General features: G+C 47.3%; 1 protein-coding gene across 6 annotated transcripts in view; it reads left to right on the top strand.

The window, feature by feature from the left end:
- Positions 1-13,480, top strand: part of DRP2 (dystrophin related protein 2) — a 68,349-nt gene that overhangs the window by 11,225 nt on the left and 43,644 nt on the right. For 3 of the 6 annotated variants that reach the window (XM_019521203.1, XM_019521204.1, XM_019521202.1), the window contains exons 2-3: positions 7,264-7,417; positions 12,999-13,132. In XM_019521203.1, the coding sequence (XP_019376748.1) occupies positions 7,310-7,417; positions 12,999-13,132 (242 nt within the window). In that variant the 5' untranslated portion in view covers positions 7,264-7,309. Of the gene's footprint in view, positions 1-7,263; positions 7,418-10,522; positions 10,736-11,658; positions 11,837-12,998; positions 13,133-13,480 lie in introns of those variants that run through there. The other 3 variants (XM_019521207.1, XM_019521206.1, XM_019521208.1) reach the window with 3 other exon arrangements.

Raw genomic sequence — 13,480 nt, 5'->3', positions numbered from 1 at the left:
GATGCAAGTCACGTAGGCAGAGGGAGCAGGTTTCCCCCTCCCTCAGGAATGCAGCCAGCTCCAGTTCCCTAAAGAGACAGGCTGAGGGTGTGGTCCCCTGTGTGCTGGGCCCATCCTAATTGAATGGTCACAGCACAGAGATTTAAATCACAGTGTCACAGGGCAGAGATTTTTGGGGAGAAACCAAGGTGGCTTTCTGCCACAGAAGACTTCTAAGCTTAGAAGGGGTTGTGAAATAATGTCCCCCTCCCCCCACACAATATACTAGGGGTTACTTTTTAATCAGGCAAAGAGGAATAGTAAATAGCATTTGGCCCAGGTTCCTGCAGGTTAGGCAGTGCCTGTCTCTGGCTTGTTCAGTTTCTTTGCCTGAGCCTTCTTTAGCTTAGGCTGTGCTCTTTCTTGCTGTCATTTATGGGAAGTGCAGAGATCTCCATGAGATGCTTCCCTTCCGTGCCAGTTATTCAGTCCTATCTCTTTCCCTCGTCTCTGACATGGGGTATAAGATGTCCCTGCAAGATGCTGAGTAGGTCTTCAGGGAGACACGGAGTGCTATCAGTTCTATTAATATCAGGCCCTACATCTCCTTAGATACTGGATCAGGCTAAAAGTTTCTCTTAAGTAAATCTAATATTTTCTATGGCCCAGCAGAGATCCCAGTTCTATCAGAGCTTTTGTTTTACTTTGAAAGAGCAGGTGTGACCTATGCATATTTAGTGTTTCAGTACTTCATATGCTAATATGCTTATCTGAGTTGGGAAATAGGTGTTTTCTTCTTCCTTAAGAGCCAAGCCCTGCTGAAGTGAAAGAGGCAGGAGCTACAAGTTCCAGTCAGCTGATGTTCCATTTTTAGGACTGAAACCAGTTACATTCCAGGTGTGACAACTGGCAGCACTTATGGAGGAAAGTGGAAAGACCTCATGTGAGGGGTTGCTTGTGGTCTTTTTCTTCCTTCTGAGCTGAGCAAAAAGGGAGAGGGTTGTATACAGTGAATGACCAATATGCAAGAAGATAGAAGATGAAAGACATTCATTTCATTTTCATTTTCTGTTTAGTTGGCCCTCTTCCTAGACAGTGGTGCCTTCTTGTTCTTCTGCCATCAGTTCCTAGCCCCAGTGAAGTCATGAGAAGGAGCCCCTGGCTCTGGATTTCTGGCATAACTTACTTATTGCATGTGCAGCAGGCAACTTCTTCTGGAACAAGATGTGCTATTGCAGTCTCAAGGAAAGCCAAGGATCTTTGATGGCTTGGGAATGCTTCCTTTGGCAGCATGCAACTAAACTGAAACAAAAGCTCCTAGTGCTTGTGCATAAACATGGAACTTGAACTTTCATGTGCCCTAAACCCTCCCACCTTTCCCCTCTGGGGACTCCAGGCATGCTGAGCAAAGGCATTAGTCCTTCTGTTGTGCAGTAAGTTAGAAAGCAGAAGTCATTAATGCTTTTGGCAGTAGACAATATGTTTGTATTTCCATACCTAAAAGTAATGGCCAGACTGCCTTGTCTCAAACTTTTGCCATATTGTCTTCTGTAGGCCAAGACCCCAAACTGAAAGACTGAGTCCAGAAGAAAGATTTTTGAGGATGCTTGCAACTGGAAACAGGTTTTGGGTTAGAAATACATTGGCTTGTAAAGTACATTTCACAGTTGCTGTGTGGAGTGTATACTGAACAAGACACAGAGCGTCCACATCCAAACTTCTGTAAAGGCTGCAGGTGCTTAATCTGGGGGTTTGGTTAGGGCACTCTAGATCTACTGCAGAGTTCATCTCAAGATGGCTTCCTTACTGATTTGGGGGGAGTCTGAACCTGGCTTTGGCTCAGGACCTTATTTAAAAATAAAGGCGATCACGTCTCATGCTTCTGGGTGCCAACTAGTGGCTACAGGCATCAGCAAAGAAATACTACTTGCTTTTTATTCAGCACGTATTTTGGCAGGGATCAGTCATCTTCCTCATGGATGAGAGAGATGGATTGCTGCTGGAAATGAGTGGGCGATGATGCAAAGGGCTTACCCCATTCAGCACATTTTGTTTGCCTAAATGCTGCCACTTGATCAAATCAACAGATTCTGCTGCAATGGAGTTGTAAGTAGAAGCAATAAATAGATTCCTAAGTGAAGCACTAAGCCATATTCTAGAGGCTGATCCAGAACTGGTTTAGCAAGGCCTATTATGCCTCTTTTGTCAGACCGACTGAAAAGCAGTGTAATGGGCTAGTCCCTTCATTGCTGATTTGTCACTGGTGCAGCTTGTACAAGAAGAAAAAAATCTGTTAAGAGCATCCAGTTTATTTAGAAACTCCCTTAACACAGCACCATCCAGGTGTCCTGGTAATACTGAGATTCTTGCCTTCCTTATTTCTCAGCAGGTCTATTTTTTTGCCTCAGCTTTAACTGATAATAAATGTGGCTCAACTGTAAATGTGTTTTGAAGTCATATAGCAGCTTCCTGAAATGGGTATCACTGCTGTCTGCATGTAATTTTAAACTTACTGTGACCTGAAGAAATAAGCCCAGCAACTTCTGCTGGGGCACTGGCCACTAGGGAAAGGGACAGTCAGTGTCATGTGAGAGGCCTGTGTCACTACTGGGGGCATGTACCTCTGGGGAAAGGCTTTGCCCTGCACTTATGTGTCTCTAAATTCAGAAACTCCTATTCTCAAAGGCCTCAGCCTTGCCCTTCCTGTATAACATTGCAGCCAAGGGAAAAACTGTCCTCACACAATTTTTGTGTCTCAGGCTACAAACTCCCTGAGTCCCTCTGTGCAGATCAGAGGGACTGTTTGGATAGTAGCTTGTTCCAGGAGGGACAGAAATTACGCACAAACTAGGATAAATGATCAGAAACTAGTTCAAATCTGTAACAACAGAAGTTCACTGCACATAAACCGCCTTCAAAATGGCCAAAACAGGTTTAAGATAAACCTGGATGGATGTAATATCAGACTTAACTGATTTAGGTGAAATCAGTTTATTACACTTGTTTCAGATCCCCTCCAGATTCAAGTCAACTCACAGTACCCCAGCATCCCAAGATGTTTTGCGTCTCCCCTGCAAGTCCTCCTCCCCCCCTTGCGGGGTGGGTGGGCTAGCCATGGCCCAAGCTGTCTGCTTCATCTGAGCAGGGAGCCATGTTCTAGCGCCTCCTGGCTTCTGGCTTGGGTCACTGCAGGCATGTGGCTGCATTTCCAGAATCAAAAATGAATGTCTGTTCACTTGCTTATTGGTTCAATCTATGCAGCTTAGACAAACCTGCAAAGATTTAATTGATTCAGCCTCGGGCTTTTTCAGTGTCTGTACTTAGCTGAGGTGGAAGCTGTATGTGTGTCCACATGCTCACAGTGTATGCATCTCCTCCTGTTCCCTCTAACTTTTTTGCTAGTAGCATGACCATCAGACAGCTCCTGGACCCTTCTCGTAGAGTAAGAGCCCGCTGAGTGATTAGTGAATGTAGCTCTGAATGGTATTAGTAGGCTGTTTTTATAGAGCCCTAGGAATGATTGAGGACGGGGATTTTATAGCAAAGCTGTAGGCTTCTTAGCACTCCCCGGTGCATGAACAGCTACATAAATGCAGTGGGGCTACCCATGCTTCATTCTATCATGTGCCTTTAGAGTGAGGGCAGGACCCTGGAACTGTCACCATGAAAATGCTTCTATGATTATCTGTGTACAGAAGGCCAATGTAGAAATCACTTACCTCACCTCACAAAAAGTGTTTATTCTCATTCTCCTCCACTTGGGTGTGGATCTATAAAGCACTCTCTCCATAGGACCATGCCATGGAGAAATGGGAGGGTTCTCGGCTGACGCAAAGCTGCAGCATCCTACAGCGTGGGGTTGTTTCTGCAGTACAGTAACTTAACCTGTCTAGTCTCATTTAAATAGCTTGATTGAAGGGGCTGCTACACTTCCCATGGGAGGCAGTTCTGTAGCATCCTAGACCTAACTCTCATCCTGTTAGTCAGCTTAAGTATCCCCTATTTAATTTCACTCTTTACTTCTCATTTTGCTCTCGTCACCCTAAGTGATATCTTTTTTTTCTTCCTTCATGCGAACAGTCTTTGAACATCTGAAGTTGCCCTTTCTTTTTGGAGTGTCCTCTTAACCAAGATATTATCATGTCCACTGTTAAATCTTTTTTTAAAGTGCCCTTGTAATTCAATAGTACCCCCATAGTCCATGTATTCACAGGTGCCAGAAGTCCATTTGCTGGTGTTCAATGGACATCTGACTGGTCAAATGATTTTATCTGACTGTTGACTTCACCCCTAAGTCCTTATGGCAGCCTAATCCCTTCCGCTAAATGTCTGTTTCTCTATCTTGGGTGGAAATCCATTTGGTTATTTTCCTAATATGTTCATGTTCCGTGTGCATGCTGTCACTGATACTTCAGAGGGGCTGAGAGTTGTTGAATCCTTGCCTTAAAACGGTGTGGACAGGTGTTGCAGTGAATCTGCCTGATTTTCCTAGGACACAATTGAGGTTGTGGTGCAGGCATCAAATGGTTAGGACTATCATTTGTACTTCAAACCCTATCTAGTTCTGTGGCCACTGAGTCAGAAAAGCTTTTGTTTTACGTACTGTTGCAGAAGGCGCCAGGAGGAGTTGTGCTTGCCCCACATGACTGTGAGGTGTGCATGACTGAATCCAGCTGCTATGAGGAGTTGGGTGGATCTAGCCATTCTGCTGTCAATACATCTCCTAGGGAACATGGAGCTAAAGTGCATCCTCCAGCCCCAGAATTAGCCCCGTGACCTCACCTCAAAGCAGTGTCTGTCCCATGTATAAGGGTTGCGGCAAAAGCAAGGTGCAGGAATGTGACGGTTATGTCCTTAAAGCTGCACATGTGTTACATCGCAGTATGGCTGGAATGGGAAGCTCTATTGACTGCATGTTCCAGAGTGGGTGGCAAGCATTGCTTCCTGTAGGGTGGCTGCTTAAGTACTGGCTCCAGAATGTCTCACTGTATCCCCACTGTACTGTGCAACAGAGGCTATTTCGTTAGGAAAATGAGGAAAACACAGACAGCTCTTTGCACTGTGGTCTTTCTTAGTGGTGCAAGGACTCTGCTTTTCCAGCTGTACAATAGCGTGCAACATAGACTAATGCCCAGATATCCAGGCCCTCTGAATTTCAGTCCCACTAAGTGACCTGCCTGGCTGGTACCATTCAGAGGTAAATGTAAAGCAGGAGGAGCAGCACATATCCTATTCTGTCAGGAGCTTTCAAAGAGGAAGTGTGTGGGACAAAGTGGGAGAATCCAGATCCTAGCAGTGCTAATGCATTAGGCAGAAGTCATTTATCATTTCACTGGAGTACATAAGGTGCTGCTGAGTTCAGAAAGCTCTGAAGAGCCTGGAGCACTAGCTGTAGATGTGTTATCTACATAACTCCCTCCAGGGTTGAAGAGGAGAGCTAGAAGAATCCAGGACCAGTACAGGATAGCTTCAGTACATATCCAATGCCCATGTAGATGGGCAGGAAGTTAGGTGACAAGACTGGGGTTATTGGTATGTTGGACAGATCAAAACTGGTTGTTTCACTGGATATGGAGGAAATTATGTATCCAGTAACTGCTAACAAATTTAAGAAAGTATAATAGGATGAGCTGTACTCTGAATATGTGCAGTAGTCAAGGGAGACTGTGAGAGTGGAAGCAAACTGAATAAAGCAATAGAGAAAGGAAAGAACCAGAAAGTGCTATGGCCTAGGGACTTTCTCTTTGCCAACTTGTCCAATTCTGTTGGAGCCTTTGCAGAGTGTGCTGCCTGTTTCTGTTCTTTGAGACTCCATCAGAAAGTTCCTCACTTGTTCTGAGTGGGGCCATGTGAGACAGACATCTGCCCCGAGGGAGGTAGCTGCACCTTCTTCAAACTGCATTACTTCTCCTTTTTCTCTCACAGACTACCTTTGAAACAGTCCCATTATCACTTGAAAGTGATGGCTGCTGGCTGAAGCTATATTATTGTTTCGTGAGGGAGGGGGGAACAGCTTTGACGTGTGGGTCAAACCTTAGAAAGAAGAATCCTTCAATGCTGCAGTGGGCAGGCTTAACCCCTTGTGTGCAGTGTTCAGATATTATTCTGTTTGTCAAGGCCTTGACCCCTAGAGTGCCAGACCTGTACGACTGATGTGGTATGCATATCCTTTGTATACTAATTCTGTACAAAATGAACCCCCTTTAGTTATGAATTAATTGATCTGCTCCTTTCCTGACACTGGTGCTGTCTGAGCTTAGAGTCACAATGATTGTGTCCCAGCTTGTCCAGTATTTTGCAACTTTAGGCAAATCATATAACGTGTGTGTATTAGCTTACCTTAGCTTTTCATAGACTGGAACAGTGTAAGGATCACCATTTCATGGGTTACTGTGAGCATTAATTTCTGGTTGTAAAGCACAGTGAGCTCCTTCTGTGAAAGTGCCATGGAATGATAATGCAAACTATGCACTGCTCAAGCTGCTATCTTGTTCTTTTCCCCTTTGGAATGTAAGTTGCAGTACTTGGGTCTGTAGAATATTTTTGTCCTTATTCAAAGAAAGGTTCCTAGTTTATTGCACTTTGGTGTGTAAACGGAAGTTTAGAAGCAGTGCAGAAGTAGAGATTGAGATAAGTGCAATGGGTGAGAGACCAGTGTGAGCTATTTTGATTATACATTAAAAAATGCCCGGTCTTGCTGATTCATTATGGAGCACTTGGCTATATTGTAGTGCATGCATGTGTCTGGGGCTGTAGACTAGTCCTACAATTAATCTTCCTTCTAATTATTGAGGGGCAGGAATAATACACTTTGAAACACTTGAGCATAAATATGGACAGTGCTCCTATGCCCCTGGCAATTTTTGGCTCCTCTCGTTTTTGAAGCACTACAGCACGCTCTCTCACATGTAGTCTAAGGAAAAGACCTGTTTTACAGCATGGAACTCGCTACCCCAGGATTTTGTTAAAGCAAATTGCTTTTTAAGTTTCAGGAAAGGATAAGATTTTTCTATGAAAAGGCAACACCAGCTCTAGGATAAAAACAATGAGTCCTTTTAGTCCTCAGGCATCAAGATGGAAGCTGGTCAGCAGCAGGGGTCAGGAAGTCATGTCTTGGCCCAAGATGCTGTATAATGCATGTGCGTGCATTGTGGAGGAATTGCATCTTCCTCAGAAGCATCTGGAACCAGCTACTGTGCATGTCCAGTTTTCTGGCTGAACACCAGCCCTCTCTCAATGATGGGATATGAGAGCTGGTCCAATGGCTTTCACATTGTGTTTCAGGTGCCTGGGCCCACAGTTATCTCCATCCCCATGAACTTCTGTTCTGATGCAGCCGATGGTCAGGCAGGAATGCCCCTACGCTCTCCCACGATGTCATGAGTGGTGCGCAGCAGACCTGTCGGATCACAGCAGCACGTCTCGCCCACAGTCTCAGGTAAAGGTGCCAAGCTTGCAGAATAACACTTTGTTTAATTTCAGTCACCAAATATCTTAATTTGTAGCAAATGGTCATCTCTCTCAGTCTTGGTTGTAGGGCAGCTGTTGGCTCCTCTGCCACCACCCTGAGCTTTCACCTAATGAGAACACTTTGCACTCATGTGGCACCTGCCAACTGCACAGCTTTTTCTCAGGTAGAGACAGGCTAGAGACAGCAAGCAGGCAGGGCTGGTTCCCATTCTGGATCTCAAACTCCCTTTCTGTATCTTATGTGTGTTGGGAGAGGGGCTGGCTGTGTTTGTTTTGCTACTTCTTGCAATATTTGGTGTTTCCTTTGAAATGCCAGCTCTTGGAATTGTGTGACTTGAGGAGAATCTCAAATTTCCTTTTGTAGGTGTTTGAAAAGCAAGCCTCTAACCCTCACAGAGTGACTAAGGTATAGTGTAAAGGTCCTGGAATCCAAAGGCCAAGAAGGTGCCCACTGTCTTTAAGTACCAAGATTATTTGGCGCCAGATTCTTGATTTTTGAACACTTGGGGTATTGGCAGCACTGGATATTGGGATTTCAGGATTCAGCCTGTGAAAATCCCAGCCTTGAGCTTTGGAGCAGGCAGGAGTTCTTCTTGGCTGTGCCTGTCAGGAAGAGGAAGCCATCTTGATAGAGGCTCTGGTCTGTGTGCACCTCCCGTAGGCTGTGTCTGGAATCACTAGCTGTGTATCTACCTTGCACTTTGTGCCAAGCTGTCTGAGGCTTGCTGGTGACTTGTCTGTAAAAAAAGAGCCAAGTTGAGTAAGCCAGGGCTTTAGCCCATTGCAGAGAATTGTCTGCATCTCCATATTGCTGGTCTGCTACAAAGCTTCATTTCCCTTTCACTGTTCCTTCACATAGTGTCACTGAGCCTTTTCTGTCACCTACAGGATGCTGGACTTGGCTGTACCCAACAATGGCAATGCTGCCTTCAGAGAGATGCTAGGCCTCTTTGGCCTGAGTAGTTTTTTTCTCAGCATTACCAGACTTTTGCTGGCTTCAGAAAGTGAGGAGCTGAGATTGGGGCCCAAAGCTGGACTTGTGTTAGCTGCATGGTGTATTTGCCTTTAAAGTGCCGCCTACCTCACCTGGGAGAGCCAAGATTCCAGAAGGAGAACTTGGAGATGTGAGAAGCTGGCATCTATCTGTCTGAACCAGCCCCTCAGTTGCTGGGCTGTAAATGTGAAGATCACAGATGGGCCTGGCTTGTTCTGACTTACTGCTTATCGACTAGAGGTGGCTGTTCGATAGCTAGCACCAGGAAGTGCGTGTGAGGAAGCTCAAACATGACCCATTAGATTCAACAAGGAGCAACTGGGAAGGTGAGAGGGAAGGAGGGCAAAAAGCAAGCAACTCTCTTCAACTGGCTTTCCCCCCTGACTGTGGGCAGGCAGAGGATCAGTCCAAGCAGTCTATCTAACCCTCTATCAGGGTGGATTTGGGGGTAGGAAGGAGAGGAGAGGGAGTACAATTAAGTAGGGAAACATACAAGCGTTGTCTTACAGATGCTTGAAACAAGTAGCAGTCTGTAGAGACACTGATGTTTGAGGCCTACTCGTAGGAAAATACTCTGGGCTTGTGTATTGCTTGCCACAGGTCTCTCCTGACTTTGGCTCCTACAACAATTCCAGCCCTCTGCTGCACAGGTGCCAGGCAGTTGGCTTCCTCTGCTTGCAAGTCACTGGTGTGAGTAACTTCTCTGTCTTCTGTCTGCTGCAAAGCATGTGGTGTCTGCCCTGCCACAGCATAGCCCATCAGGGGAGCTGGTTATGCTCATGTCCTTGGTTTACAGTGGACTCCCACCACGATGGGGAGCTGTGATTTTCAGCTCTGAACCTCCCATATGCAACCTGCCAATTCAGTCAGTATGAGAGGCCCCTGGATCAATTGGGGCAACCCAGTGGAGAGAGGGTGAGACAAATGGGTAGAGATGGAGAGGGGTGGTGGGAGAAGGCACAGGTAGAGAGGGCAGGCAGGCAGAGCAAGCAGAGGGCTCAGTGGCCGAGACAGCTCAACAGACAGACAGGGACGCGCAGGCAGAGGAAGGAGGGGAGGAGAGGGAATGATACAGGGAGCTTTTCATAGCATTCCTGTAGGAGGAACTGAGCATGGAAACAATGCCAAGCTGCAGGAACTCCTGAGACCTCTGTGGGAGACTTGAGAGGACAGGGACAGAATCCTTCTGGCAAAAACAAACTGTTTTTGCCTGGCTCAGAGGGGTGTGAACCATGCCCAGGAATGTTCACACTGATGTGTGGGCATTGGGATGGGGGTGCCCCAGCAGCTTGCCCGGCGAGCAGTGAATATGGCTTGGGGGGTTATGTCTGTCCTTAAAGGAGGTCCTGGCTGCCCATGCAGGGTGCACATGTGGTGGTACCCCATTTGGGAACTCGTGGTAGCTTATGCTTCCCCTCCTAGAGGAGTGAGCCAAGAGGAGACGCTTCTTCACTGATAATCAGCAAGGGCACTGATGGCTGTAGGACACTTCTGCAGCTCATCCAGGGCAGTCTTTTTCCCACCCCTTGTCATTCTTATATAGTAGAACCCAAGGAACTTTTATTTCAATTGCACCATGCTACCTCCGCACTGCCTGGGGGCTCTGGGATGTCCCAGCTTCTCCCTAGGCCTTTACCATCCTGGAGCTCAAAGCTTGTGTGTACTTTGTTTCTGAGAATCCTTCATCTGACAGGCAACTCTGACATCCCAGCACTTCTGCAACCTCAGGGGGTGGAAGCCTCCTGCACTGCTGCTCCAGGGGCCCTGTCTTCACTTAGCATTGCCTTTACTAGTGCTGTGGACACCCCTTGTCTAGCACTGTTTTTTCTTCTGTCTATGGGGCTGGTGCTGGGGGGAGAAGGTCTTCCACAGTCCAGTCGGGTCTCTTTCTCACACCCGTGTGCTGCAACCTCTCTTTCTCTTCCTCATGCACTTGCAAACTGCTGCCCTTGCACCCGTGGGGGCACAGGCAGGTTGGAGGGAGGTGGAATTCCACCCGGACAAAGCTGCGATTCACGGCAAAGCGGCTGCTGTTGCCGCCCCCCTCTGGATTCCTGGGGGGTCAGCGACCAGGGCAGCAGCCACAAGCTCCTCTCAGCCTTCCCACCCTGCTCCTCACCCTCCCGCTCCTGGCCCTGGCACACTGTGTCTCCTCCTTGAACGGGATGTTTGCTTTCTTCTGCTGTGGTCTGTCTGGAGCTAACTGATGGCCCAGCAAGAGCTGAGGTGCAATGTTCTCTCCTGTGAGAGAGAAGCCAAGCAGCCATGCCATGGATCCCTGGCTCTGCACAGGTAGGGGAAGATTGTGCATGTGTTGTCTGAAAATAAACCTGTTCAGATGTGTCTGAGTTTCAAGGGGGAAAGGATCCAGGCACCGCTGCAGCTGCAGCCATTGTGAACTGGTGCTTGCTGTAGGAGTGCTTTGTTCCCCCCCACTCTCTGGCTGCTGTCATTGTGGGTCATCCCTAGGATGTGTTGAAGATGTGCTGTGGACTTTTTTCTAAATTAGGCAAGAGAGGATGATGTTTCCTGAAGGGTTATTTACACAGTTGCCCCAGCTCAGCCCTGATCCTTTTGCATTTTCCCCTGGGACAGAGGCTGGCCTCTGTTCTCAGGGGGACATGCAGGGCTAACCTCCATTTTTTTCTGGTGCTGTGTGTACTTGCACGTGAAGTGTATTTATTTCCTATATGCAGGTGGGAGTATTAGCTTGAATGATTTCCGTGTCTCTTTCTGAGCCTCCTGTGCTGTAGCGTTTGATGGTTTTCTCTCTGCTTGCTTGATGTCCCTGGAAATACCATGGCAGACTGAGAAGCCATAAAATTAAATGTTTTCTGATGAAACATAAAACCATGCACCTTCCGCTTCTGTGACCATTCAGTATCCCCAGTGCTTCTTTGGGGAGCTGTGACTGTTACCATAGTGACCCGGCTACACTGTCATGTAGGCAATTCAGTTCTGCCTGATGTTCATGTTGGATATGGTTTCCTTCCCTGCTTTGAGGAGTGAAGGGACCTTATCCTCATGGGAGAGCAGAACTCCCAATCCCACCATGAAGTTTAGAGTGACTTCAGTGGCAGCAACAGGATAGTTCTGGGTGACTGGAGTTTTGTTATGATATTAGTGGCCCTGCATGTGTAGCATGAGCCACCGCAAAGGCAAACTGAGCTGCTGCCTCCTTCAGTGCTCTCTTCAAAAACTGCCACTCCCCCTAGGCATGGCCACACTTCTTTTGTGAAGCTCTCTCTGTCCGTGGAGCATGTGCTCTGTGGTGAAGAGGGCTCCTGGTACTGACTGCCACTTGGGAGCCTGGCTAATAAATCGGAATGGGAGAGAAATGTTGCCTTTTCTCCTGAAAACCACAGCCACTTCCCACCTAGAAAAATGCTACATGTTCGTACATTTTTGGCAACAAGGTGTTCTACTAGTGAGGAAATAACAGGCTTCTACCCACAGAACCCCAACACACAGCGCGAGTGTGCCTGGGTGACGCTGGATTGCATCTGATTTTGTTTTTCAGTGTCTCCAGTGAGGAGGGACTGTGCCCTTGCTGTTGGTGTGAAAGGAATTAATGGTCATAAGTGAGAAGGGGAAGGGAAGGGACATGGTTTCTTTCTTGACTGCTGCTGATTCACCGTGGGAATTGCTTGTTAGATCAATGGCCCAGTTTCCTTGCCTGTATGTTGGGGATATTGCTTCCTCAGATCCTGGGGGACTGTCAGGCTGAATTAATGACTGTGAAGTGCTTGGGGATCCTCTGGTGAAAGGGACTCTGAATGAGAACAAGTGCTGAAACAATCTCTCTTTCACGTGGCTTAATTGTGACCATATCTCACTGGAATTCATGCCTAGTCTTCATTCTGGGGTGGGTGCAGAGAGGGAGCAGAGTCTTGGCTTCCTGATAGTCAGAGAGTGTCCTCCCCTGCTGTCTCCTGTCTGTGGAGGTGGAAGCTTGTGATCTGCCAGGCAGCACAAAACAGGGACTTTGTTGTAACACATCTATGGTCACTTAGGACTTCCCTGCCGTCACTGCTTCACACCTGGGTCACACAGGACTGCACGATGGTGGTGATCCTCCCACCCCAAAAACACAGGCTCATGCCACTAGGGATACAGGGGAATCTTTGCAAGCTGTTAGCAGTGTGGGGTCTGCGACACATAGCTGAACCGCTCTCATTCAGTACAGTAGAAAACACTGGTGGCAAACACCAGCCAGTTTATTGCACCATAACAAGGGGATGCTGGGATATCAGTCTGACAATGTCTGGGAGCATAGACACAAACCCCTGCACACCTTGAAGTATGCTGTGTGTCACATGGCTATAGCATCCTTCTTCCAAGCCCTCATAATGTTCTAAACATTATTAACAACCTGAGCCCCTGTGAGAAGTAAGAGTGTTTCTATCCCCTTTTACAGAAGCTGTGGCACAGCACACAAAGGTTAATGGACAGGCCTAAGAAGACCTGGCGAATCAGTGGTAGATCTCAGCATGGCACTAGCCTTATGAGCTCTCTTTGAGGGTGATCTGTCAGATGTGTGTGTGTTTCTGCCTAGGTTAAAGCCATTCAAGATGGTGCAGGACTGCCCAGTGTAACCCAGCAGACTCCACAGAGTGTTGTCAAGCTCCAGACTGCTCTGGAGATGAATCTGTGCTGGAACGAGATCAAAAAGAAATCCCACAGCCTTCGGTAGGATTCTGCATGGAGCATGTTCACTGGCCTGTGTCTGCTTGGGGGTCTTGCTTGCTGGAGATGTTGGACATGAGCTTTTTGATCTTACTCACATAGCTGGCCACCCAAGGTCCCAGTGACCTCAGATCTATTTCCCTTGTGGCCTGCAAACCCAGGAATGCTCTGAGTCACTGACTTGCATCCTCTGCTTGAAATGTATTTGTTTTCATTTTCATGTGCTTGTGCTTTTGCTTCTTCTTTCCCCCTTGCATTCTCTTTATATCTCATCTCTTTTCTCTTTCCTCCCTGCCTCATTCTGCCCCTCTGTTTCATAGTTTCTAGGGTCGGAAGGGACCTGACCAGATC

Source organism: Gavialis gangeticus, unplaced genomic scaffold (assembly GCF_001723915.1).
Source record: "Gavialis gangeticus isolate Ggan-Ray unplaced genomic scaffold, GavGan_comp1, whole genome shotgun sequence".
Classification (NCBI taxonomy): Eukaryota; Metazoa; Chordata; order Crocodylia; family Gavialidae; genus Gavialis; species Gavialis gangeticus.
This window is presented reverse-complemented; position numbering and strand designations above follow the sequence as displayed.